The sequence below is a fragment of the Cyclopterus lumpus genome, chromosome 15 (assembly GCF_009769545.1).
Source record: "Cyclopterus lumpus isolate fCycLum1 chromosome 15, fCycLum1.pri, whole genome shotgun sequence".
Classification (NCBI taxonomy): Eukaryota; Metazoa; Chordata; class Actinopteri; order Perciformes; family Cyclopteridae; genus Cyclopterus; species Cyclopterus lumpus.
Genome location: NC_046980.1, coordinates 5,923,161 through 5,947,348, shown reverse-complemented (window position 1 = coordinate 5,947,348; position 24,188 = coordinate 5,923,161). Strand labels below are relative to the sequence as shown.

The window sequence follows — 24,188 nt, the reverse complement described above, 5'->3', positions numbered from 1 at the left end:
AAGAGCAATGCATTGTGGGGCAGTTGAGTGTGTCCGGTATACTTTGAAATTCTTGATAATCTAGTATACACCTGGGCATTTCTTGCATATATTGACGCTTGGTATGAATGGTATACGTGAGCATGTGATTCCAACGATACGATTTGATCATCAGAAGGATGTAACCTCACGGTGACGTGTGTTCACGTACAGCTTTAGCTCACATCACTCGACAACTCTGTAATTCACAAAGTGCAGCGACAAAGTTACAAGTTTATGGTTACTGATTTTAGTTTTTGAGGCTAAGACTTTTGTTTGTTCGTCGCTCCCGGGGATAACGGTAAAGATGAGGAGTCGGGTGGGCCAAATTCTGCTGATCTCGTTCTTTGTGAGCGACTTATAAGGACACCAGCTACAGACTCCTAGTCTCATTATGTTCTCATTTAATGGAGCAATGATTACAAATCACACCTAAAATTTGTCCGAATCAAACATGGGTCATCTCACAGATGGCTCAGCAGGTGCATCACACACACACACACACACACACACTGGACTCCAACATTAGAGCGGTTTGATGTGTGTGAATAATTAGATCATATTTCTACCGCAGAAAGAGGCTGTAAATAGGTGGTAATGTGAGGCAGTAAATGTCTGGAGGACAGACAGGGACACTAATAAGAACACAAACACACACACACACACACACACACACGTCCGTGGTTAAATTACTTTTGGGGAGGTTACATTGACTTGTATTCATTTCTTGGAGATTTACTCTAATCATAACCGCTACCCGTTTATTCCTAATGCTAACCCTATACACACACCTAACCAGTGACCTGAAACTAAAGTTAACCTCACCGTGAACTAAGTTTTCACCCTATAATTAAATGATTTACTTTACAGGGATGTACATTTCGTCCCCATAAGGAAGACAGGTCCCCACAATGTGACTGTGTAAACAGATATGTCCACACAAGTCATGAAATCATCCCTGATACATACACATATTCACGTTTTCATGACTTTTGGGGACATCATATTTAATTAAATCAATTTCCTGGAGACTTACTGTTGAGTTGTAGTGGATTTTATATACACTTGCACATGTTAATAAGAAGTTTATGTTTTAAAGTAATACATAAAGAAAGATATGATCATTAATTTGGGATATTATGAGGAATATTCTGGAGGAATGTATTGTGAAACATAAGAGAGGATCACTGTTCTATTATTCTGTTTTAATGACAAATGTAATGATTAACTGTATGATGCATGAGAATGAATGTATGTTTTATTGTTTAGACAATAGTTAAAATGGATGCCGATTGAAACCTAATGTGTTGCTTTTATTCTGAAGGCAGGATAGTGGGTTTTATTCTGAAGGGGAACTTCCTGTCCTTGACCCGAAGTGTTCCTCCTTTCTGGCCCCACGATCGTGAACGCTACATGAGTATTATGTTTGCCATTAAATATTGTTAAACTTTAACTCATTGAATCCTGAATTTCCTGCGGCCACGGGACCCGGAGCTCTGAACACAAATCTTACACTTACCCAAACCTAATCCTGACCTTGACCTAAACCGTACCTTATTCTTCCCTCACAACAAAGTCTTCACCCTTTAATTTAATGATTTACTTCATAAGTAAACAGTTTGTGGAAAGGTGCTTATGTGTATTAATTCCATAGTCCTTGAAACACACAACAAAAGGGTTTAAAACCACTGGAATAAACTGGGAATGAACTTATTGAAAAACAGTCCCATTGCAGCTTCTGATTGTAGTGAGAACAACTGTATGATGATTACTGTGGCAACTGAAAAGGACGGAGGCCCTGTGAATCAAGGGTAAATGGCGGCCTCTTGTGGTGAAAGAAGACATGGCACGTGATTTGTATTAAAGCTGGATTACTCTTAGACAAATAAAGACCCGTCACCCTCATTCAAATCCAGACAAGAAGAATTAAAAACACATTACAAGAATAAAATAAGATTTTCTTAAAGGTTTTCCCTCACATTTCCCACCTTTCTCCTATCGCTTTACATTCCCTTATTTATTTATTTTTTTCTTTTCATACGTGCATTTTGCAAATATTTTTCTCTTGTTTTACTGCCACTTTTTTTCTCCCCTCTCTTGATTCCTTTAGTGCTGCTTGTGGACTGAAATGTTCTGAACGGATACAGAAACACACCCTGAAGTGCAGGAAATGTGTGCACCATTCACCCTCCTCCTCCTCCTCCTCCTCCTCTTTCTCTCTCTCTCACACACACACACACACACACACACACACACACTCTCCCTCTCTCTGGCTCTCGGTTGAACTAAAGTAACCTCTCTCCCTCTACTCTCTGGTTCTTGAGGAAAGGCGTGTGTGTATCGCTGCCAAGCGGTCTGAAAAGAAGATTCTGCTTCTCTCTCCCAGATGTTCTGCTCTCTCTCTCTCTCCCTCTCTCTCCCACAGTTTTAAAGGCGTTGCTATGCATCAAACCAAATATTCCTCCTGACAACTGATGCCTCTCCCTGTGTGTTCACACATCGGTGCAAGCGGACATGTGATCACAGCGGATGAAAACAGACCACACAAATGTGGTGAGAGTAAGACGTCTCACTCCATCATCTGCTCGTGTTCTATTCAGCTTCTTTTTGGTGTGCGTTCCCCTCTAAATGTGACACGCAGTATGTGTTTCATTCATTTGTTTCTCTTTTCTGCATCGAGCTCTCCCTTGCATGCATCCGTACTCGACAAATTTTCAAAATCGCTAATTTCTTATGGTAAAAAAAAAAGAAAAGCATTCAAATAAAGTGACTGAAGCGCGGCTCATTTCTGGTTTGCAGGTCAAAAGATGTTTTGACATCTTTGTTAAGTTATATGTATAACCGAAATTACTTTTCTTTCACTTTCCTTATAAATTCACACCAGTTTTAATCTTGACATCTAGACTCCTTCCTGGCGTCGGAAGGGACGAAACTCAATTTTATTCCTAAAAGTAATTAATTATGTCTGTTATTATTCGTCAAAGAAACTGAAAATTGACCGTGCCCTTCCCACAGAGGACCACAATGTAAATATTGCTTTTGTCTTTATTGTATTTTCTTCCTGACCCCTCTGTCAGATAAATGTGTTTTTTCTATAACCTCCAGTGAGAGAAGAGTCCGGGCTTCAGAGTCCGTCCGGTTACGAGAATGAAATATTTCACTTTTCTTGTGCGCGACCTTCTTTTAAGGATCTGGGTGGAAAGCCCGGAGGCACAGTTCTGTTATTCTTTTCTTTTTTCTTTATGGCAATTTTCTCCAGGAAAGCCCAGACTTTCAAAAAAAAAAAAAAAGTTGTGCAGGTCAGCAGCTTTGATGCTTGTGTGGGTTCAAAATCCTGCAGAGTTTCCTCTTTGCCAACTGGTCCTATAGTCGTCCCAACTACCGTTCAGTTCATTTGAAGAGCACGCGGACAAAATGGCTTCAAAATGTCATGTGACAAGTCAGTGGACGTTATCTATCTGCATTCTCCCAAAAAGTGGGAGAATTTACGACCTTCACGTTGTCTTGAAGGCCGCAGGAGGCTCGAGCTTTTGGAAAGCTGGGATGGATTGTTTGAAGATGGCAACAAGACAGAGCTACAATGTGCCTTCCCTTCATAGAGGTCAGAGGTCAACCCCAATATTGTGCCCCCCTTGTGTTAATAATTTAACCAGCAACCTTCCAGTCTCAGTCAAATACACACTCTACATCATCACATACGCCTCTGAGTCATTCACCTGTTTATTTGTTCACCCCCTGACTCGTGCATTAGCTCTCCAGCTCTCGTGACGTATCCCGGGCGTGTTTGCGGAAGAGGTCCGCGGACCATAAATCCACGAGTCCGCCACACGCAGCCCATCTGCTCTTACATAAGACGCCCATAATGCAACAGTGCCTGGTGCCGCGATCCTCCGGAGTCAAACGATGAACGAGCACAGGTTTGGATCCCGGCTGTGTTTTTTCGAGCAGGAAAAAAAAAACGTAAATATCCAAACGACACGATGAAGTGTTTTTTACGACCGACGTTGTTCAGAGTGTATTAAAAACAGAGTGCCAAAAAAAAACTCCCTGCAGGCTTTGTGTCGAGCTAATCACTCAACAAAATAACGACTGTTTGCTGTGCTGGCTCCCCATTGACATCAGGACAGCAGAAAGTCTCTACATCTTCCGGAGCAAACTAAAAACACGTCTTTTTCGACTATACCTTGAATAGGGAAGGTAGAGCCGTAGTAGCACTTTAGCAGCACTTAAATGTCTCTTACTGATAGCACTTTGTAGTTTAACTTTATTGAAGAAATTGTACTTGCTTGATTCTTGTTGTTCTGAGTTTGGACTCATGGTTCAATGCACTTATTGTAAGTCGCTTTGGATAAAAGCGTCAGCTAAATGACATGTAATGTAATGTAATGTAATGTGTTTCCACATCAGGTGCACGGGACTGCAGCGAGGCTGGACTGACAGTTTGAGGCCCGAAACGGCATTAATAAAAAAATAAAAAAAGTGAAGCAAAAACACATCTGCTGTTACGGTAACACACCACACGGACCGACGGCTGCAGAACAGTCTGAGCTGCAAAAACAAACAGAGCTCAACCTGACGGCTGGACCGGACCAATTTTAGAAAAAGCTGACGCGTAAAGATTTGTTCAAAAAAAAAAAAAAAAAAAAAAGACCTCAGGGGAAATCTGTGCCACTTTTGACAAATGTTGCTTGTTTCCGTTGTGATCCTTGTGAGAAAAAACAAGCCATTCTAGTTCATTGTGGCAAGTTTCTGAGGCCTTTCTAGCGTTTCGTCTCCTCATATGAAACGAGGCAGAGATTTGAAACTTTCTATCGGCCTTAAAATAAAACTGCACAACAACAAAAAAGGAAAGCTGTCATTACAAGAATGTCAGATCTAAATTTGGTTCTTAAAGTCTTTTCCAGGACCTGCAGAAACACTGAATCGTTCAGATGATCTCAACTTTACCGAGAAACCACACACACACACACACGCGCGCGCACACACACACACACACACACACACGCACGTCTGCGACATCAGGAGCCCTTCAGGTTCATAATGTTCAGTGAGAGTTGGCCTGCAGCCCAGATCCTGTTGCTCACTAATTATGGACAGAAGTTAAATTGTAGCTGTGACGCAGAGTCTGCAGGGCCACGGTCAAGTCTGAATCAGTCACAGCTCATCACTTCCTTGTGCAACTGTCAAAATAAAAGTCTCAGTTTAACGGTGGTAACATTTAAAAAAATAAAAGAGGATGGATTGGAGGAAGACGAACAAGATTTATACAGTTTCAATACATCTAAATTATTACTAGGCACTCAAATGGGATAACAGAAAGTCAACAATAAAACTGATTATTTTAACTGAAAAAACAACCTTTAATGTTTAAAGGGAGAATTCTGTGGTTTTAAATGAAAGGCTCACCGAAAATAATCAAGCGTAAGCGAATACGCTATATTTAGAATATGTTCACCTTCATCTTGCAGTCAGACAGCGGTTTGCGACCGGAAACGGAACTGAAAGTGAAAGTTATCATTGCCCGAAAAATGAAGCCAAAACCTGCAATTCATCAAACGGCCACACGAGGCTCTTAAAAAGTGTGTCAATCCGCCACAGGCCTCCATGTTAAAATCATCATCTTTAAAAAGAAGTAAAAAGGTTTACAGCCCGTTACTAAAACAACTCTGTTATAGCCAACACAAATGTTTTGTGGCTGTCACAGGAAAAATACATATATATATATATATATATATATATATATATATATATATATATATATATATATATATATGTTGCTGCTGCCTTCGTCCACATCGTTGTGTCTGTTTCTCCAAACGGAGAGCGTTGGTGGTCCTCTTTCCTGATGACCTTGGGCTACTCTGCAATGCATTCATGTCTACGGGAGAACGTGTTCAAACAATGTTGAAAAAGTACATTTGTTGTCATTTATCCACTTTCAAAGTCAAAATGATGTCATTAAGCCAACAATTATCAGGGCATTAATTATGTTTTTAAGTTAAGAAAATACACGATAGTTCATCTCGTCTCCTTACTTGTCGTTTGAAAGTTATTCAAAGATTGTCAAAATTATCAAAGTTGAAGTTGAAGTCAGCTTTATTGTCGATTTCTAAACATAGAGAGGAATTCAAAAAAAATGATGAGACGACCACCTCTAACATTTAGTCAATTAAATAATTGACTAAAAAGTATTTTGATTGACCACATGATATTTTATTTCATTTATTGCATAATTCCTCACCACTGTTTGTTTTTTGGCAGAATGGACTTTCATCCTTTAGAGTTTAGGTTTTATTCTTACACTTATATTTAACAGGTCCAACCCTGTTACATGTTCTTCCCTTTTTTGTTAATACTTCATTTCTTTTTGTAGCTCCCACTTTTATTGTGAATCCAACGCTCTCATTTCCCGTTATTTCTCTCTCTCTCTCTCCGTGTGTGTGTGCGTGTGTGCGTGTGTGTGTGCGTGTGTGTGTGCGTGTGTGTGCCGTCTCCAGGCTCCGCTCTCCAGGCGCCTCCTCCTCCTCCTCCAAACATGGCGCCGGCCCGCAGCGTTGCAGCTTCCCCGACAGACGACGCGGAGAGGGACAGCCGGAGGAGAAGAAGGAGAAGAAGCGGCTCATCCTGAACCCGTTTTCATCAAACTCTCTCTCTCTCTCTCTCTCTAGAAACGAACACAACTCCACGTCCTTTCGAGGTGTCCACCGGAGGAGACTTTACGTGCAGCCTTCTTTTTCTTTTTTTCTTTTTTTTTGGAGACGTTTTACGCGTCAGACCGTGCGCGTAACAGAGAAGCCCACCTGTCGGACGAAGGGAGACTTCACTCCGTTGGCTTCAAGGATGTGAATCTCCCTGATTTATATCACGTAACGGGGCCGAGCGAGCGGACAAGACGGGTAGGCTCGGGGTCAGCAGACTCTGGCTCTGGGAGGAACATGTGCGGCCCTGCGAGGAACGGAACCACCGAGGCTGGAGAGGACTGAGTCTTTCCAGGGGAAAAAAAAACAACAACTTTGTTCCCCTCTTCGCCACCGAGAGGATGGATGGAGAACATTCTGCGCTGTCAGGAGTCGAGAGGGAAAGAGAGAGGCTTCCACCAATTTACCACAGCTCCACTCCTGCTGTAAGAACACTGCATTTTCTTTTTTGTTTATTTATTTAAAAAAAAAAAACGATTTTCCTCTGTTGTGCAGAAAATATGTTTTTTTTTTCTTCCGTGTGTTGAACATGTAGGAGTATACTTCACAGTGGGGACATTATTTTCTACTTGCCATCTATCGTGCAACTTCTTATTTTTTATTTATTTCAAATTAGGAATAATACAAAATAATATGAATATTGTTATAAGTTGCAGAAATGTTAAGTATTAATCCCTTAACAAATAGAATTGATTAAAAAAAAAAGAGTATCAAGCACAAATCAAATGTACAAGCGACTTTGATTTTTTTTTTTAGAAAACACTAATGATTTAAAATAGAAGTATATTTATTGTTGTCAGCGGCATAATATCTGAATGAATGACGCTTAACTTTGACTGTGATAATAATCCTGTATTATCTGAAGTCTTACTTTAAGACAAAACTGTATTTTTTTTAATTTAAACATGATACAAACAACACATACAATTAGGGAGTTGGGCACAACAGCACTACACGGTCATATCCATGTGCATTTTAATACCCATTCATAATAAAATCCCTCACTCCATCCCAAATCATTCTATAATAACTTCGACTGGTAACCTTTCGGATGGTCAACTTTAACATGCAGTGTGCTGTAGTTTTCTCCCTGTGGAAAAAGTGATGCCGCTGTCTCAACGTGATGACTCTTGACATATTCCGTAGTGCTTTTTGTAAAAAACATAGCGGGGAGTTGAGTGTTGGACTGTCGATCTGTGCGTCTTTTTAAAAAAAAGAAGAAGTTTGGCTCTCGGTGTCACCTCGGAGCTACAGGCTTGGTCGGTTGATGTCATCTCCATAGTGTCAGGGAGCAGGAATGTGGAGATCAGACGGTTTTGACCAATAAACAGGCTGTCACTGCTCCGGCCGGCTCTGGTTGTGTGTCTGGAAATGCAATAAAGTAGCGGCATGCGTCTGCAGCTCGTTTGTGTGAGGAGGTCACACTGATTCTCTTGATTCCTCCTCACAAGCCTTCGGGCCCCGTGAGCTGGTCTGAGGAGATTAAAACACGTTTTTTTTCCCCACCTGAACATAAACCAGAGTTGTTTTAAAGAGGCTGCCACAGGGTTTAAAAATAATCTTCAATAACTACTTCTTTTTTCTTTTTTTTTTTTACACAAGATTTTCTCCAGACCTCCAATATTTTTGACGACAGTCTGATTATTTTGTGTGTTCTTGTGATTATTCCTGCGTATTATTCTCTCACAGCACAATTCACGCCCAGAGATCCAAAGGGGCCGACGGCGGGCCTATACCTGTCCCGACGCAGTCGCCAGACTCATCCCGGACTTGCCGATGAATCATTCACCAGAGTAGAGAAACCCTATGAGTCGCGTCTCTGGCCCGAGTGCTGCTGAACCAGGGTCTGAGTCTGCCCACCCCCCAAAAAAAACAAATGTAGTGGGGGAGCCGCGCACGAGCCAGAGTCGGCTCATATCCTGGTCCCCTATTCACACGCGTTTTTTAACTGACTCGTGGACCTGCTCATCAGCTGCAGAGAGAGAGAGAGAGAGAGAGAGAGAGAGAGAGAGAGAGAGAGAGAGAGAGAGAGAGAGAGAGAGAGAGAGAGAGAGAGAGAGAGAGAGAGAGAGAGAGAGAGAGAGAGAGAGAGAGAGAGAGAGAGAGAGAGAGAGAGAGGTGTGTGTGGGAGAGAGAGAGAGAGAGAGAGAGAGAGAGAGAGAGAGAGAGAGAGAGAGAGAGAGAGAGAGAGAGAGAGAGAGAGAGAGAGAGAGAGAGAGAGAGAGAGGTGTGTGTGGGAGAGAGAGAGAGAGATATTTGGATGTGGAGCTCCTCAGGTGTGGTTTCTCTCTGGATGACAGCATTTCCTTCTCAGACGGAATGACTGAGCAGAGTTGGACAGAACTAACATCACAAGACTCACTGACATGAAAAAAAAAAAAAAAAAAAAAACTGCTGCTAAACGTGTTAATAGTTGTCAGATGTGAACCAGCAGGACGTGCTCTGTGTTCATTTCATCGAGGACAAACTGCGAGAAAATATTTTGTCCACAACTAGACTGGGATTGGATTTAGATGTCTAGGCTCAAATGTTGCTCTTTCCCTGAACTTCTCCTTCATGGTCTTCAGATCCACCCCGGCTCTCTCTCTCTCTCTCTCTCTCTCTCTCTGTGTGTGTTGACTTCACATGTGTTGTTCTTTTCAGGGATTCCCGTGGATCTTTTTACTGAAACCTGCACGTGTTCATGTTCATTCACTAGTGCGTCTCGTTACCGCTCTGCGGACAGATGGAGCTTCTGTTCAGAGACATGAGATGTGTGTAGTGGTGCTTCTTATGACTCGCTGTTTGTGTCGTGTCATAACTCTGAACAACACAACCTGCTACTCCCTGGGGTTGTTTCTTCTGAGACAAGCCGTCCTTTGTCTTCCCTCCCTGTGTTGAAAAAATAATATAATATCATGGAAACACTAGAAGGCATGTGTGTGTCTGTGTGTGTCTGTGTGTCTGTGTGTGTGTGTGTGTGTGTGTGTGTGTGTGTGTGTGTGTGTGTGCTGATGCCAAGACTGTGATTTTGTTCAGATTCTTCCTGGAGGTCTTGTTTCTTTGGAAACTGTGGATTAACCCTCTTCCTGCTCCTTCTGTTCTGCAGTCCTTGAACACATCGTGTGTGTGTGTGTGTGTGTGTGTGTGTGTGCGCGCGTGTGTGTGTGCGCGTGCGTGTGTGTGTCTTTGCTGCTGTCAGGAGCGGCTGCTGTGCATCTGTTGATCTCTCCACCTCCTCATCCTCCACCTCTCATCCCTCCTCCTCTTCTCTTCCTGCTCTCCATCTATTGTTTTGACTTCCCCTCCTTCGCGATCTCTTCTCCTTCAGTCCTTCATGTTTTTCTCTGTCTTCCCCCTTTTTATTCCTCATCTTTATTTTCTTCCTGTCTTATCGACATCAATTTCCTTTCCTTTCCCCTCACCTAATTCTCCCTCCCTTTTTCTTGTCTTCTCTTCCTTTCACCCTCATATCTCCCTTTCCATAACTCACCTTACCTCATTCCCTCTCTTCCTTTTCTCCTCCCTCCTGTAAATCCCTCCTCCCTCTCTCCCCTTCACATCCTCCAGCTGGCAGAGACCAGAAGGTGATGAATCCCAGAGACAGGAAATGTTATGTTGGCTAGATCGGCTCAGTTTTTAGGGCCCTGATCAACGCCGCTTGCAGCTTTTAATTATTTTTTATTGTTATTGTTATTGTCTGTTCATGCAGCTGGAAGTCTGGATTGACTTCAGGAGTTTCCATTCTGGTGAGAAACCGCGACCTCTGAGGATGCAGAGAGTCCCTTTAGTGGATCTATTAGTAATGGTATAGCTGATTGGTTTGTTTTGTATAGTTTGTTTATAATATTTTTCAGAAAAGAGTATTTCATTTTTGTTTAATAAGCATTGATGTTCATACTTATTACGTTTTTGGCCTCATTTATTGTCACAAAAAAAATGCAAAATGTTGCGTTTTCTGCAAGATTTCTAGAATTGTATATGAACTGAGCTTCAGTCCCTCTTGAAGTAGCTTTCATCCGTTATTGGCAGATATTGTTGGCTTATCACATTTATATACTAGTAAGTATAGATTGCTGTGCATTTTAAATTGTGTGTGTATGTCTACCTGATTTAAGTTGTCGTCATTCAAGTGTAATTAAATAGTACTATTGTCATCTTTGATATTGAAGGTAACAATATTAAGCTGTAAAATGATATTCCATCCATTGAATACAACCCGTAAAAATACATGTCAATGACATTTTAATTTTTCATTTAGGGATCCATGTTCCAAAACTGTCCATGCCATCATCTATGTGTGTAAAAACATATTTAGAATATATAACAATATTTCATATATATATATATATATATATATATATATATATATGTATGTATGTATATTACCGTTTTACTTTCACTAGTGTGATTCAAACTACTTAGTCATCATCAACATTTTCAGATTTTCTTTTCATGACATTCATAACAGTGTCCGTCTCCCACATAATATATACGACACACCTGCAGAAATTCTCCCCCTCTGCTCCTCGTTGTTGATGATGTCATCTTCCTGCGACAGGGTTTCGGGCGAGGAGCTAAGCAGCCGTTTCCGTCTCTGGGCACCTTCATCTCCACACTGAGCCAGAGGAGGGACGCAGGGGGGCGGGGCTTTGCTGGCGGCATGACGGGCACCTTGACCAGCACCCAGTGGCTCAGACATGGTGAGCTCACTACTATTCTATTTACCAAACATGAGCAGTTCATTTCTTTTTTTTTTTTTTTTTTTTTTTTAAATAAATGAAGTAATTTTTGCTGTATTTGGTACAAAAGGGACCTTGTTTAATAAAAAATCAACCCACGCGATTTCTTAATCTAATATTCAGCTTTAAACTCTGTTGTTGGCTGTTCAAATGAAACAAAAGTCTCGAAAATGTCCCGAAACACTACGACCGATGCAAAAAACACACAAAAATCATCACACCGGCAAATGTTAGGCCTATTCAAGGAAATTATGAGACGGATTTATCCTTCTCTCATACGTGCCTGGACCAATATTGTGTTTATTGGCGTGGCTTCGGCTGTAGAAGGAAGACATGAGAGGAAACAAGTGCACCTCAGTTCTCAGTTTTATATTTCACAAAACCAGATTTAAGACATACAAAAAATATATTAAAAAAATAGCATTCTAAAGGCAAAAAAAAAAAAAAGTGTCACCATCATTATTACTGGTTTCATTCTTTTTTCTTTCTGTAGCTTTTTGGTCTAAGGCGTCATGCTTCTGTCCATTAGTTTCAAATGAAAACCTCCAATGTGATTCATTCAAGGTGACTTTTGATTACCACAGGCTTTAATCTGCATTAGAAAAAAAAAAAGAACCGTCTCGCCCCCCTTTTCCCCCACTGGACTAAAAAAAACAAAACCCGCCCGACTGGCATCTGGCTTATATCTTCAGCGGGGAAGGTCACAATCGTCATTCATTCCCGGGACAAGTCACGGCTATTTATCGGCTCCAGCTCCCATTCGCCAAGTGATGGAAACACGACACCCCCACTGGACACGCTAATTCACGCCCCCTTTTTCCCAGCTCTTTTGTCATTTTCCGCGGCAAATCCTGCCCGTCTCCAAATTAGTCTGAGACTTAACATTTTTTTTTAAAAAGTTCCAGAAAAAAAAAAAAAAGAGGTGACCATTATGATTTCCACTGGCCTCCACGCTGATCTCTACTGTTTAATAATGTTTTCCAGAAAGAAAGAAAAAACAAACACATCTGAGGAGTCTATCGCCTAATTTTAAGCATGTTTTTTCCGTGAGTACATGTTTGCAAATTCTCAAACACGATGTACTTCTTTTTTTCATCAAGCTGTGCAACAAGCTATGTCAGCACTTTTTTAAATTTATTTTGCCTCCATATGAGTTCATTTTAAAAGCAAAAACGTGAGTCAGTGAAGCAGCTCAAACGGCCGGCGAGGTGTGTTCACTTGTCTTTGTTCTCCCCGGTGCTCTCTTGTCTCGGAGGGTAATGATGTGTTACTTCCTCTATTTACAGTGTGCTCGATGCAAGCGTTCAAACTGTTTATGTTGAGCTGCGCAGTAACGTCGTGCTTTCAAAATGGAAGGTTTTCAGAAGTTAAAAAAAAAAAAAAAAAAAAGAGAGAAGAAGAAGAAGAAGAAGAAGAAAAGCTGTCCATGTTTTCCAGTTGGCGACGGTGCATTTAAAGAGTCTCGCAGAGCGCAGAAAATTACAGGATCACACTTCTAATTAGAAAGCAACGGGCGTTTTTTTATGTGTCGATTCAGGTTTCAGCTGAAAATAAGCTCCTTCTTTTTTCTTTTTATTTACTGCCATTTCAACGTCAAGAAGAAACGTCTCTGTGGAAAGGTGTTTGGGTTATGTTTCATGAAAAATGAAAGTTTACTCGCGTGCGCTAGAATTCTGTGTCTCTGAAGTTCTCCGAAAATTAGCTAAGAAATTGGGGAAATCAAGAATATCTGTCCCGGGGGGGGGGGGGGGGAAATAAAAAAGAAATCAAGATGAAAAAACACGTCATGAGGTTCTATTTTGTTTTTGATATAAAAGTGAATGTTGCTTCCTGTTAAAAGGCGAGGGTTTATTTCTGACTGCCGTGAGAACCCAGAGCCAGCGGAGCGCTCACCAGCCCGCTTTGTCACCACGGCTACTGATGCCAGAATAATTATCCAAACCTCCGCCCCAAATGAAAACCATATGAAAGTAAAAAACACACACACACACACACACACACACACGCACACACACATGAGACAGTGTAGCATTCCTCGGGCCTGTTACAGCCATCCGGCCTGCTGGATAATCACCACAATTTGCTATTTCATCTGCAAAGTATTACAGGAGGTTTGTAAATTACTTTTTAATATCGTCAAATTTGGGTTTTTGTCTGCTGAAGCTGAGCTGAGCAGAGATCTGTCTGACTTTTTATTTCAATATTAAAAAAAAAAAAAAAAACGACGACACCTTTTCTAGAAACACTGGCATCAAAGTCCAGCTTGTTGCGGTAAAAGATTAAAACATTTATTGATTTAAAGCATGGGGCACAGCAGCAGGATAAAGGGACTGCAGACGGAGACGTAAATAGCACGATTGGTTTGCATACATACATATATTCTCTCTCTTGTTCCTTAAAAGTTGACGGTACATTTGAAGGTCATCTTCCCACCGTGCTCGTGGTTTAGTTGTCCTGGCCCCCCCCCCCCCCCCCCCCCCCCCCCCGACTTCCTCGATGAGATTCCTGAGATCTGATCAAGTGGCTGCACTTCAGGTCCACATAAACTCCGACTCTTTTGTTCTTTCTTTTTTCTGAAGCTTAGAAAGAAGAAAACACTTTGCATGCGTTCTCACCTGGCATCCAGATAGAGTTCACGCGAGGAGCTCTATCTGCTGCATTAAAGTGAACAAACAGCCCCCATTAAAATAACGACCGCTCTTTTAGTGCGTGTGTGCTAATCGTCCCTTAATCAACTGGATTTATTTCATTTTTAGAAGGAAAAAAGTCCCGATTTTGGTTCGGACGTTGACTGTGATCAGCCCGTCTTCAGCCTGATGTTTTGTGGACCGCTTCGTTCACCAGGCGTCAGCTGGGAAAACAATGAACGCACCTCCGTACATGAGGGGCGACACTCGAGGGAAGATAACAAGGTGCTCCTCTCATCCCTTGTCAAAAGACATCAAAAGACCTCGTTGACGTAAACTTTGATGAAAGGCAGAGGGGGGGAGCAGAGGGACGAGGACGTCCTCAGAGATCTCGAAGGTGACCCTTCTGAATGAAGGCGGTGTCATGGCGACGGACTAAATTTAGGTGACGCACGAGCTGACAATGCAAAAGGTAATCACGAAAGAAGCGGTGATGGAGGAGGCGAGTGAAGATCATCATCTTCTGCTCCTTGTTCTCTGCTCTCATTAGCTCTGCAACGCCGCTTTTCCATCCACTCAACCGATGGATGAATACGGTTAGACGATGATTCGCGAGTCATTTTGATTATTTTTTTTTTCGGTAACTAGTACTTTGATTCAGGACGGGGTATATCAAAAGGTTAACGATTGATTTTTTTTTCTTTTCATGGTCACCAGAGGATGAATCTTATTATTTTTGTGAACCCAGGGGCGGATAAAAGTCATAGCCATCTTGTTTTTGGAGCAATTTCCTTGCACATATAGGATTATTAAAAACGTAATATATTTAATACATATCCATCAGGGCCCCAATTTGAATTTTTATACATTTTGAAGATGTTTTTTTACAAACCGCAGTTACGGTGAGGTGGCTTGTTCGCGAACACACGTATAATAATAGTTGGATAGAAAAGCCGGCGACTAGAAAAACAGCAGCTCGTTACGTTCTAAAGGTTTGACAATAACGAAGTAAACGATAACAAAAGTAAACAAAAAAATAATTAGGAAATTAAAACTAATTTAACCTCTCTGACCTTGCCTCATCAGACCAATATTCTTTATTTCCGAATAGATTCTGATGAAATTTGCATTTCTGCTCCCCCAAAGGATGAACTCCTTTGATGCCCCATATGACCCCGTGACCTTTCCTCTCAGCGCCACCCTCCAACACCAAAGAGAAACACCAAGATTCCTGTGATGTAACACCTGCTCTCATTGTCACGTATCCATCCGTCAGCCTCTGTACCTGCGTCCCTTTTATCTACTCGTGCAATTTGTCCATGCCCAAAACGAGCACCCACAATGCACCTGGACAGGCTCGCTGGGCGACTATTGTTACCGTGGGGACGGGAGAGACAAAAGGGGGGCTAATTATAAACAGAATGAATAGACGGTGTGTGGAACGACATCGCTCCCTCGGCCTGAGTGTCTCCATTTTGTCTTGCCGTATATAAATTATACAACTCGAATAGAAATCGCAGAAAGGTACAATAAAAAAAAACGTTCCTTCGTTTTGCCGTAATCCGATCGAAGGCTCTTTTGCATCAGCAGTTTGGTCGTTTGATCCATTTATTGATGGATTGCAGAATTATTTTTTCTTTTTTTTTTCTTCTTCATCCTCCATCAATCGTGTGATCTCACCAGCAAAATGCGCAGCGAAACTCGAAACCGGCAGCTTGAAATATCAATAAAAAGTCGAGTCAGACATAATTACATATCACGATGTTCGCGAACGTGATCCAGTTGGATGTTCTCATCTGAGCTCTGTATCGAGTTCATGGTTATTAATCACGACTATTCATCCATTTAAAAAAGAAATATATATATATTTCCAACGCACATTTTGAATTAACGGAGCACTGCTTTTCACTTCCATGCTTTGCTGCATTTCCTGCTGTTGCACAAATGAACATGAGGCTTAAAATAATGTAGTCGAAACACCTCGATCACCGCCCGGCTGTCAGTTTACGGAGCGCTTTCATTTAACTTTCATTTTCACGCCTTTTATTCTCTGTGTGAGAGCTCCTGTGGCTCAGGTTAAGTAACAGAGACACAGTTAAATTAATAAGTGGTTTGTTGGTTTATTGTCTGTTTTTCTCTCCCAGGGAGAGAGCTGCCTCCGATCTGCAGCGACGTTCGTCAGAAGCAGCGTCTCTCCATCGACACGCTTCCCCCGGAGGTCAAAGCTCCGTTCCCCTCCGACCCCGTCATCCCCCTGCGTACCAAGACCACCAAGGAGTTTCAGTGAGTTTAGACCCCCCGAAACATTTAAAGACTGCTATCTGGTTGGTGTTGTTGAGCATTGTGTGCACGTTGTTGTGTTGCCAGGGAGGACGTGGAGCGTGCCGTCCAATCAGGTGTCTGGAGGGAGGTCCGAGAGTTTTACCTGACCACCTTTGACTCCTTTATAGAAATCAACGCTGCCTTCAAGGTAGAACACACACACACACACACACACACGCACACGCACACACACACACAGACACACACACACGCGCACACACACACACAGACACACACGCACACACATACAGACACACACACAGAAACACACACACGCACACACACACGCACGCACACACACTCACACACACACACGCACACACACACGCACACACACACAGACACACACACACGCACACACACACACGCACACACACAGACACACACACACGCACACACACACAGACACGCACACACACACACACACAGACACGCACACACACACACACACACAGACACACACACACACGCACACACACACGCGCACACACACACCCACGCACACACACACATAAAGACACACACACACACGCACACACAGACACACACGCACACACACACACAGACAGACACACACACGCACACACACAGACACACACACACACGCACACACACACAGACACGCACACACACACACACACACACACAGACACGCACACACACACACCCGCACACACACGCACACACAGACACACACACACACACACGCACACACACGCGCACACACACACCCACGCACACACACACATAAAGACACACACACGCACACACAGACACACACGCACACACACACACAGACAGACACACACACGCACACACACACACACACACACACACACACACACACGCTGGCTCTCAGCAGAATGCCTGTTGTGAGAAAACTGTTTTACATGCTGTTAAAACTTCACCAGACGCCTGGACCGTTTTACTAGGGGGGGGAAAGCATTTCTTTATATTTATTTTTTCATCTTTTTTTCCCCTCACGCTCTCTCCTTGGCTTCTCTCCTCATTTTTCCCGTCCTCCCTCCTCCGTCCTCCCCCAGCGAGAGGCGAACGGATCCTTTAACACCATCGACGACTCGGGAGTCAACGCCAAGTTTGTCAACGCGGTTTACGACGCGCTGCTCAGCACAGTAAGCACGAGCTCATCATCAAACTGCTTCGAGATCTATTCACCATATGATATATCATATACATATATATATTTATATATGTATATCATATATATCGTATGAGGCGGCCTTTTCAACGGCTCTGGCCCATTATTCCTTCAGAAAATCCTCATATAAAGAGTTTTAACCCTGGAACAAGCTAACACACAACCATAAAACACTGAATAAGGAGCAAATAAAAACTGAAAATTACATAATTATGTTAAGAATGAAGGAACTACAGCTATATATATATGTTGCCGTTACAGCTTAGGATTGTGGGTAATTTAGTACTTCTCCATGACATTGCAAATGAAACCTGTTTTTTTTTTCTTTTAACAAGGTTTATATCATATTACATCAAGTCTGTCGTAGAGTTCATAGCATCTATTTAAGTTTAGATTTGTTCTATAAAACTTAACACACTTTATGATAAAGACGTCCGAAAAACATACTTAAAAAATAAATAAAACATGAAACACTTCAAACTGACCTTGAAAACACTTTTATGTGTTCTGTGACCTCTCTGGTTGAAAGAAAAATATTGGTTAAAAAATAAATATAGCGGACTTTGTGTGGGTCGCAACCCTTACAACCTGTGTGTGCGCGCGTGTGTGTGTGTGTGTGTGTGTGTGTGTGTGTGTGTGTGTGTGTGTAGCCTCAGGACATCCAGAAGTCAGTGTTGAAAGGGATCATCAACAGCCTGCTGAGGGAGTGGAAAGGGTGAGAACACACAATCTGCCTTTTTGTGAGGCATTTTGCTTATTTCTTTATTAATCTTCATATTATTATTTGGTCGTTCAAACTAAATGGAAATGATTGCCGAGCTTGTTTCTGTTTCTCTTTCTCTCGTGTGACAGGTTTGGGTTTGTGTGTGCTCTTGTTTTTCAGGCCTCGGACCAAAGATGACCTTCGAGCTTATTTCATCCTCGTTCAGGTGAGACCGAGACAGACCTCTGCAGATGCACGCTGTCAATAATCAATATCAATATTGAAACAGTTGGCTGCTGATCACTAGAATAACGAGTGGATTAGATTTGTAAAGCTCTGTCATTTTTAAGCCTTTATCCTTATTAAACAACCATTCGTGTTCTTCTTTCTTTTCTTTTTTCTCGCACACCCTTTTTCTTCCATCCCATGTTTTTTTTTCTCTTCCCATCGTATATGATAGGAAGAGAAAAAAAAAAAGTCAGCTTTCACTTGCACCTCTCTGTCTTTTTCTGTTTGTGGGGTCTCTTCTTCAATCCTGTTTTTATCCTGTTTGATCCTATTTTCATATCTCTCTCTCTCTCTCTCTCTCTCTCTCCAGTCTGATTTCCGTATATGGTTTTGGGGATTAGAATCAGATAAAGACAGGAATTTACAGTAGTTCCACGCTCCATCAACACACACACACACACACACACACACACAGATGTGGACTGGGTGAGGTCATGTTGGGAGTTGAGGACTGCTGGTTTCCTACCTGATGACGACTCTCCATCATTTAGCGGAGCTACACATTCCACTCTCACTCTTCATCTGTATGAAAACCTCACTTATTGTGCCGTTTGTTTTTATCGGCGTCCAAGCGGTGACTCAACAGACACGCTTTTGTGTCCTTACGTCTTAAACGAGTCATTTCTTCCAAGATAAAAAACAACTAAGTCCAGCTCGAGTCTGACCTGAAGAACCCAACCAGACTTGACCTTTTAAAAGGACACGTGACTCCGATAGTCGTCAACCAGGTGCTCACATCCTTCACTGTGTCCCAGTTGTCCCATTCTAGACGTATTTCACCATTTGCTTTTAGCTTTGTCTTTCGAAAGGAGTCTCGCGGTTTACAGTCTGATTTCTTTGCAGTGATGTCACCTCATTCCAAGAGATGAAGTATCAACTTGGTAGAAATGATGTAATTAACCACCCGTGAGATTGTTTTCATTCATGCGAGCACGCAGACTGAAAGCCAAGGAGTGCGGTATCGACGGACACTCTCAGACGGTAATGCACAGCAGAAATGGAAACTTGCGCTTTGTCACTGTCTGACATACTGCTGTGTGTGTGTGTGTGCGCGTGTGTGTGTGTGTGTGTGTAGAACCCCCAGTATTCGAGCACCAGCACCTATGTGATCTACGCTCACCTGCTGAGGCAGATCGCAGCTCTCTCCGAGGCCGACCACCACTTCCTGGTCCATTGGCTAAAAAAGTAAGTGTGTGTGTGTGTGTGTGTGTGCGTGTGTGTGCGTGTGCATGTGTGTGTGTTAACCTGTGATGTTTGCTCGCAGCCAAGTTACCACAGCTTTCTCTTTTTTCTTTTTCCTATTTCTGTCTCTATTTGTCTTACTCTCTATCAACCTGTCATCCTCTTCCTGTTTTCTGTTTTCAGCAGCGGGATTGTAAACTCTTTGTAGGGAAGTATGTGAGTTGAGTCTCTGAACTGTAAATAACTCTTCGACATGTAGGTCTTGTCATCTGGTGTTTGCAGCAGCTGCTGATTGATGATTGTGTGATGGGGAACGTACATTTGAAGTGTTTCCATCTCTAACTAGAACGATGTTGCTTCTGCATTCATCTCACTGAGCTTGGACCCAAATACGTTTTTCTTTTTACCTTTTTTTTTTAACCATAATCATCTTTGTTTTCCCCTCTATGATCCGAGGGGTTGTGGAGGTTATGCAATAGTTATAGAAGGCATAATACAGTATGCATGGGTGTCATGATTTTGATTCTGAATCGTTAATCGCTTAACTTTGCTGTCAAAAGCAGGATCGTTTTTTTTTTTTTTTTTCAGCATTTTCTCTCTCTACTAATTTCTTTAACCAAGTTAAACTTTGACCCCGGGGCTTTATCGTGCTGCATTACCAAAATGCTTGACACCAATGTAGCCTAACTTTTGAAAGGAGAATTTAAATATGTAAATGACACACAGCCTACGACTACAAATGCGAGCCATCCTTCACGTGTCTCCATCTCAGCCTTAAGAAGGAGCCCTGAAGAACGCATCCTCGATGTGGTGATGATTTACAAGCGAGCTGCTTTAAATTATAAGTTCTTCTCCCAAAAAACCCAAATGGCTCCATCTGACGCCACTATTCTTCTCTCATGAACGGTCTATTTTTGTGCATGTGAGGATATTTCAGGATTTGTGCAGTTTTGCTTCTGCCAAGCGGCTGATGTTAACCAATGACTGTGTGTGTGTGTGTGTGTGTGTGTGTGTGTGTGTGTGTGTGTGTGTGTGTGTGTGTGCGTGCGTCAGGCTGTCGCCGAGGCGTTTCAGGCAGCCGGTAGAGCGCCTCCTGCAGTTCATCTCCACCCGGCTGTTTCCTGCAGAACCAGACGAACTTCCACCTCTAACCAAGTGCTCCTGGTGGATCCCCTCAGCTACCAAAGTGCTCGGCCTGTTCAGTGAGTCTCACGCACACACACACACACACACACACACGCACACACGCACAAAAAAGATCATTTTTGCCCCATTTGACTTTTCCTAATCCCGTCCTCAGATGCAGCCAACAGCGTCTCCACTACTCCCATCATGCCTTTCACCGACTTCTACAACATCACCCTGGAGCACATTGACTTCATGGAGGAGTACAGGACCTGGCAGAACTACGGCAACTCGAATAGGTCAGATGAAGTGTGTCTACCTAGTTTAACTGGCTTTTCCATCTCCTGACTTTTATTATAAAATGACTGAATGTGTCCAGAATGTCTCTTGAGACCAAACCAACTGAAACCAATCTACGCTTCGTTGACTGAAACGTGGTTTGATTGACGATAGAAAAGTGAAATATTCATGGAAACTGAGCTTTTAAAAAAAAAATACATATATGGATATTAAATAGTGGAGCAGTGGAATAGACGGTGAGTTCAGACTTCTCCCGGCTCATAAGGACCTATAAAACGCTCACAGATGCGTCGACACAGTCTCTCGACTCTCCAAATGACCCCGAGAGCGAGGTAATTTCCTTCTGAGGGTTCCTGGAAGTCGCACCGAGTATCTCTCCGCCTGCGCACGGACGAAGTGACGTTCTCGAAGCAGCTGCGAGCTTAATGCCGAACGCTGGAAAACACATCCAGAAGCCGCAGAGTCTGTTTCGCGTTGCGGCCGCGGCTCGTTAACGTCCGATAAAGGAACAAAAAAATGGATCCAGGAGTTTACGGTTCAGACGACCGGCCCCTAAAGTCCCCGGCTGGTGCGGTGGGGAGTTCTGCTCATTTCGGGGCTTGGAGGGTTTAGATTTTCAGAGCCTGCTTATTTGGGTAAACGTCTATGTTTTTAAAACACTTGAGAGTTTGACAAGAATTCATATTCAGGTTTATTAACTTTTTCATATTTCCTTCTCTTCCTTTCTCAAGGTTTTCCTTCTGTCAGTTCCCCTTCATCCTTTCGACAGTGGTGAAGAAAGCCATCATCCAGAAAGACTCTGAGCAACAGATGATCAGTCAGGCCAGGGTGAGACACACAACACACACACACACACACTCTCTCACACACACACACACACGCATGCAAAACCCTTTTGTACCTCATTTAAATAGTACACATAAGCCCCTAACCCTTCGTCTTATGCCACTTTCCCTTGTTCCAAATGTGCAACGATGGACGCAGGCAACAAATTCACGTTACCACACACTTTACTCGTGCGTGTGTGTGCGTGTGCGTGTGCGTGTGTGTGTGTGTGTGTGCTTCACAGCAAAGCCTGGTCAGTAAGGTGTCTCGCAGGCAGAGAGTGGACATGAACCTTCTGTTCCTCAACATCAAAGTACGACGAGCACAACTCCTCAGCGACTCACTGGATGAGGTCAGCACACACACACACACAGACACACACATTATATAATAACACAAGGTAGTGCATAACTCCCTATGTATATGGAAAATCAGGAACAAAAAGTATTTTCCGCTGCAGGGGAGATCAAGTCACTCGTGGCGATTTTAAGTTTTGAAAACCTCGACATGAACAAACGGGAGCGCGTGTTTGTTTTTTTCTTTCTTTTCCGTTTCAAACCCCCGATGGGAAGCCGGAGCGACCAATTAGCTCGTTTGAGAAAACACTTCTCCCATTCACAGGCGTGTTCTGAGATGATGTGGAACAATGGTGGTTTTGTTGGATGTGTTCGGCACAGCCGGTCCAGTGCCAAGCACATTTTTTAATTAAGCAAATCAACTTTAACGTGCAGTTTAAAGCCCTATTCGCACAGGATTTAAATATCATGTGAATCATAAATAATCTCCACGTCTGTGTTTAGGGAGTCTATATTCTACTAACATGTACTGCTATTATCTCCCAGGTGTGATGTATACGTTTCTGCTCATATAAAAACTATATCATACTATATGATATTTATCTTTAATGTTATTAATATTATAATATTTCATAGACCTTTTTGTGTTTCTATAAGACTCACAAAGTCTCTCCATGCTGTGTAGCCAGATGAGCCACACTGCTGTCAAAGCGTTGGTTTATAATTGACCACACAGCCTCGATAAATCTCCACGAGGAAAGAGGCAGAAACATGAAAAATCACAACACAAACTCAAATCACGAGATTACCACATGACGCGTTATCGACACATTTGCCTGTAAGTAGTGTGTGTTTACTGAAACGAAGAAAGAAGAAAGGACTTATGCAAACAGCTATGCGATTGTTGTATTGTTATAAATTAAGAGTTGAAGGAGAACATCGGTTTCATAACTGCGTGCAATGCAAAAAGAACCATTCCAAACTCGTTCTTCTTCTCACGCTGCGTCTCCAGTTGACGAGGAAGCGGTGCGACCTGAAGAAGAAGCTGCGCGTGACGTTTGTCGGGGAGGCGGGGCTCGACATGGGCGGCCTGACGAAGGAGTGGTTCCTGCTGCTGGTCCGACAGATCTTCCACACGGACTACGGTGAGACGGCGCCTCCCAGTCCGGCTGACCGGCGTAACAGCACCGTGCATGAAAAACAGCCTCGATCAGGGAAGTGGGAATAAAGAAAAGCGGACATTTATCAACAGAGAATGACAGATAACGACAGGGTTTTGGTTGGAAATCCAGTGGGCGGGCAGTGGAAAAGCGGAAGTCGTAATAATTTAAAATAAAATAAACAAGCAGAAAGAAAGAAAACTGATCTTTACTGGACAAAATTGGTAATACATTTGTATGAGATGGAGGTCTTTTTTTTCCAGTTGGGGAAACTGCAGCAGGAATAAGTGACTTCTAATTATCTTCATATCTGTGTCACTATGTTTGTGTGCCGTTGTCTCTTTAAATGTCTTCTTCTTTTCTCCTTTAACCCCGTTTTACCTCTCCAATCCTGACATTTTGAAAACACAAATAAAAATGCAGTAAATGTGGTAAAAAAAAGTGGCTCTGAAAAAAAAGAAAATGTAGTATCAATCATCAAAACTTCCATATCACAAACCACTCATGCAGCACAATCCCCCTCTTCTTCCATTGATATCAGCATGTTCCAAACAACTGTTGGCTTCACTTCGGGGTCACCACTGGAAGCCATTATATATCGGTTTATCCAGGACGACACTGGTATTATTCCGAAGACCGAAAACCAAAAATATGCCTCCCAATACTTTCCGCTAATCCCTACTTTTTGGGCTCCCGGCCTCGAGCCCATTGGTGCTCACTGAAGAGTAAATATATTGTTCATCAGGCAAGTGGTTAAAAAAAAT

The 24,188-nt window shown here is 42.6% G+C and overlaps 1 protein-coding gene across 1 annotated transcript in view; it reads left to right on the top strand.

Moving 5' to 3' along the window:
- Nucleotides 1-6,549: 6,549 nt before the first annotated feature.
- hectd2 (HECT domain containing 2) overlaps nucleotides 6,550-24,188 on the top strand; it is a 36,481-nt gene continuing 18,842 nt past the window's right edge. Inside the window, exons 1-13 of the mRNA XM_034552552.1 lie at nucleotides 6,550-7,141; nucleotides 11,257-11,398; nucleotides 16,209-16,347; nucleotides 16,432-16,534; nucleotides 17,430-17,519; nucleotides 18,196-18,260; nucleotides 18,429-18,474; nucleotides 19,612-19,721; nucleotides 20,772-20,920; nucleotides 21,019-21,142; nucleotides 21,875-21,971; nucleotides 22,213-22,320; nucleotides 23,277-23,409. Of these exons, the coding sequence (XP_034408443.1) occupies nucleotides 7,058-7,141; nucleotides 11,257-11,398; nucleotides 16,209-16,347; nucleotides 16,432-16,534; nucleotides 17,430-17,519; nucleotides 18,196-18,260; nucleotides 18,429-18,474; nucleotides 19,612-19,721; nucleotides 20,772-20,920; nucleotides 21,019-21,142; nucleotides 21,875-21,971; nucleotides 22,213-22,320; nucleotides 23,277-23,409 (1,390 nt within the window). The 5' untranslated portion in view covers nucleotides 6,550-7,057. The remainder of the gene's footprint in view (nucleotides 7,142-11,256; nucleotides 11,399-16,208; nucleotides 16,348-16,431; nucleotides 16,535-17,429; nucleotides 17,520-18,195; nucleotides 18,261-18,428; nucleotides 18,475-19,611; nucleotides 19,722-20,771; nucleotides 20,921-21,018; nucleotides 21,143-21,874; nucleotides 21,972-22,212; nucleotides 22,321-23,276; nucleotides 23,410-24,188) is intronic.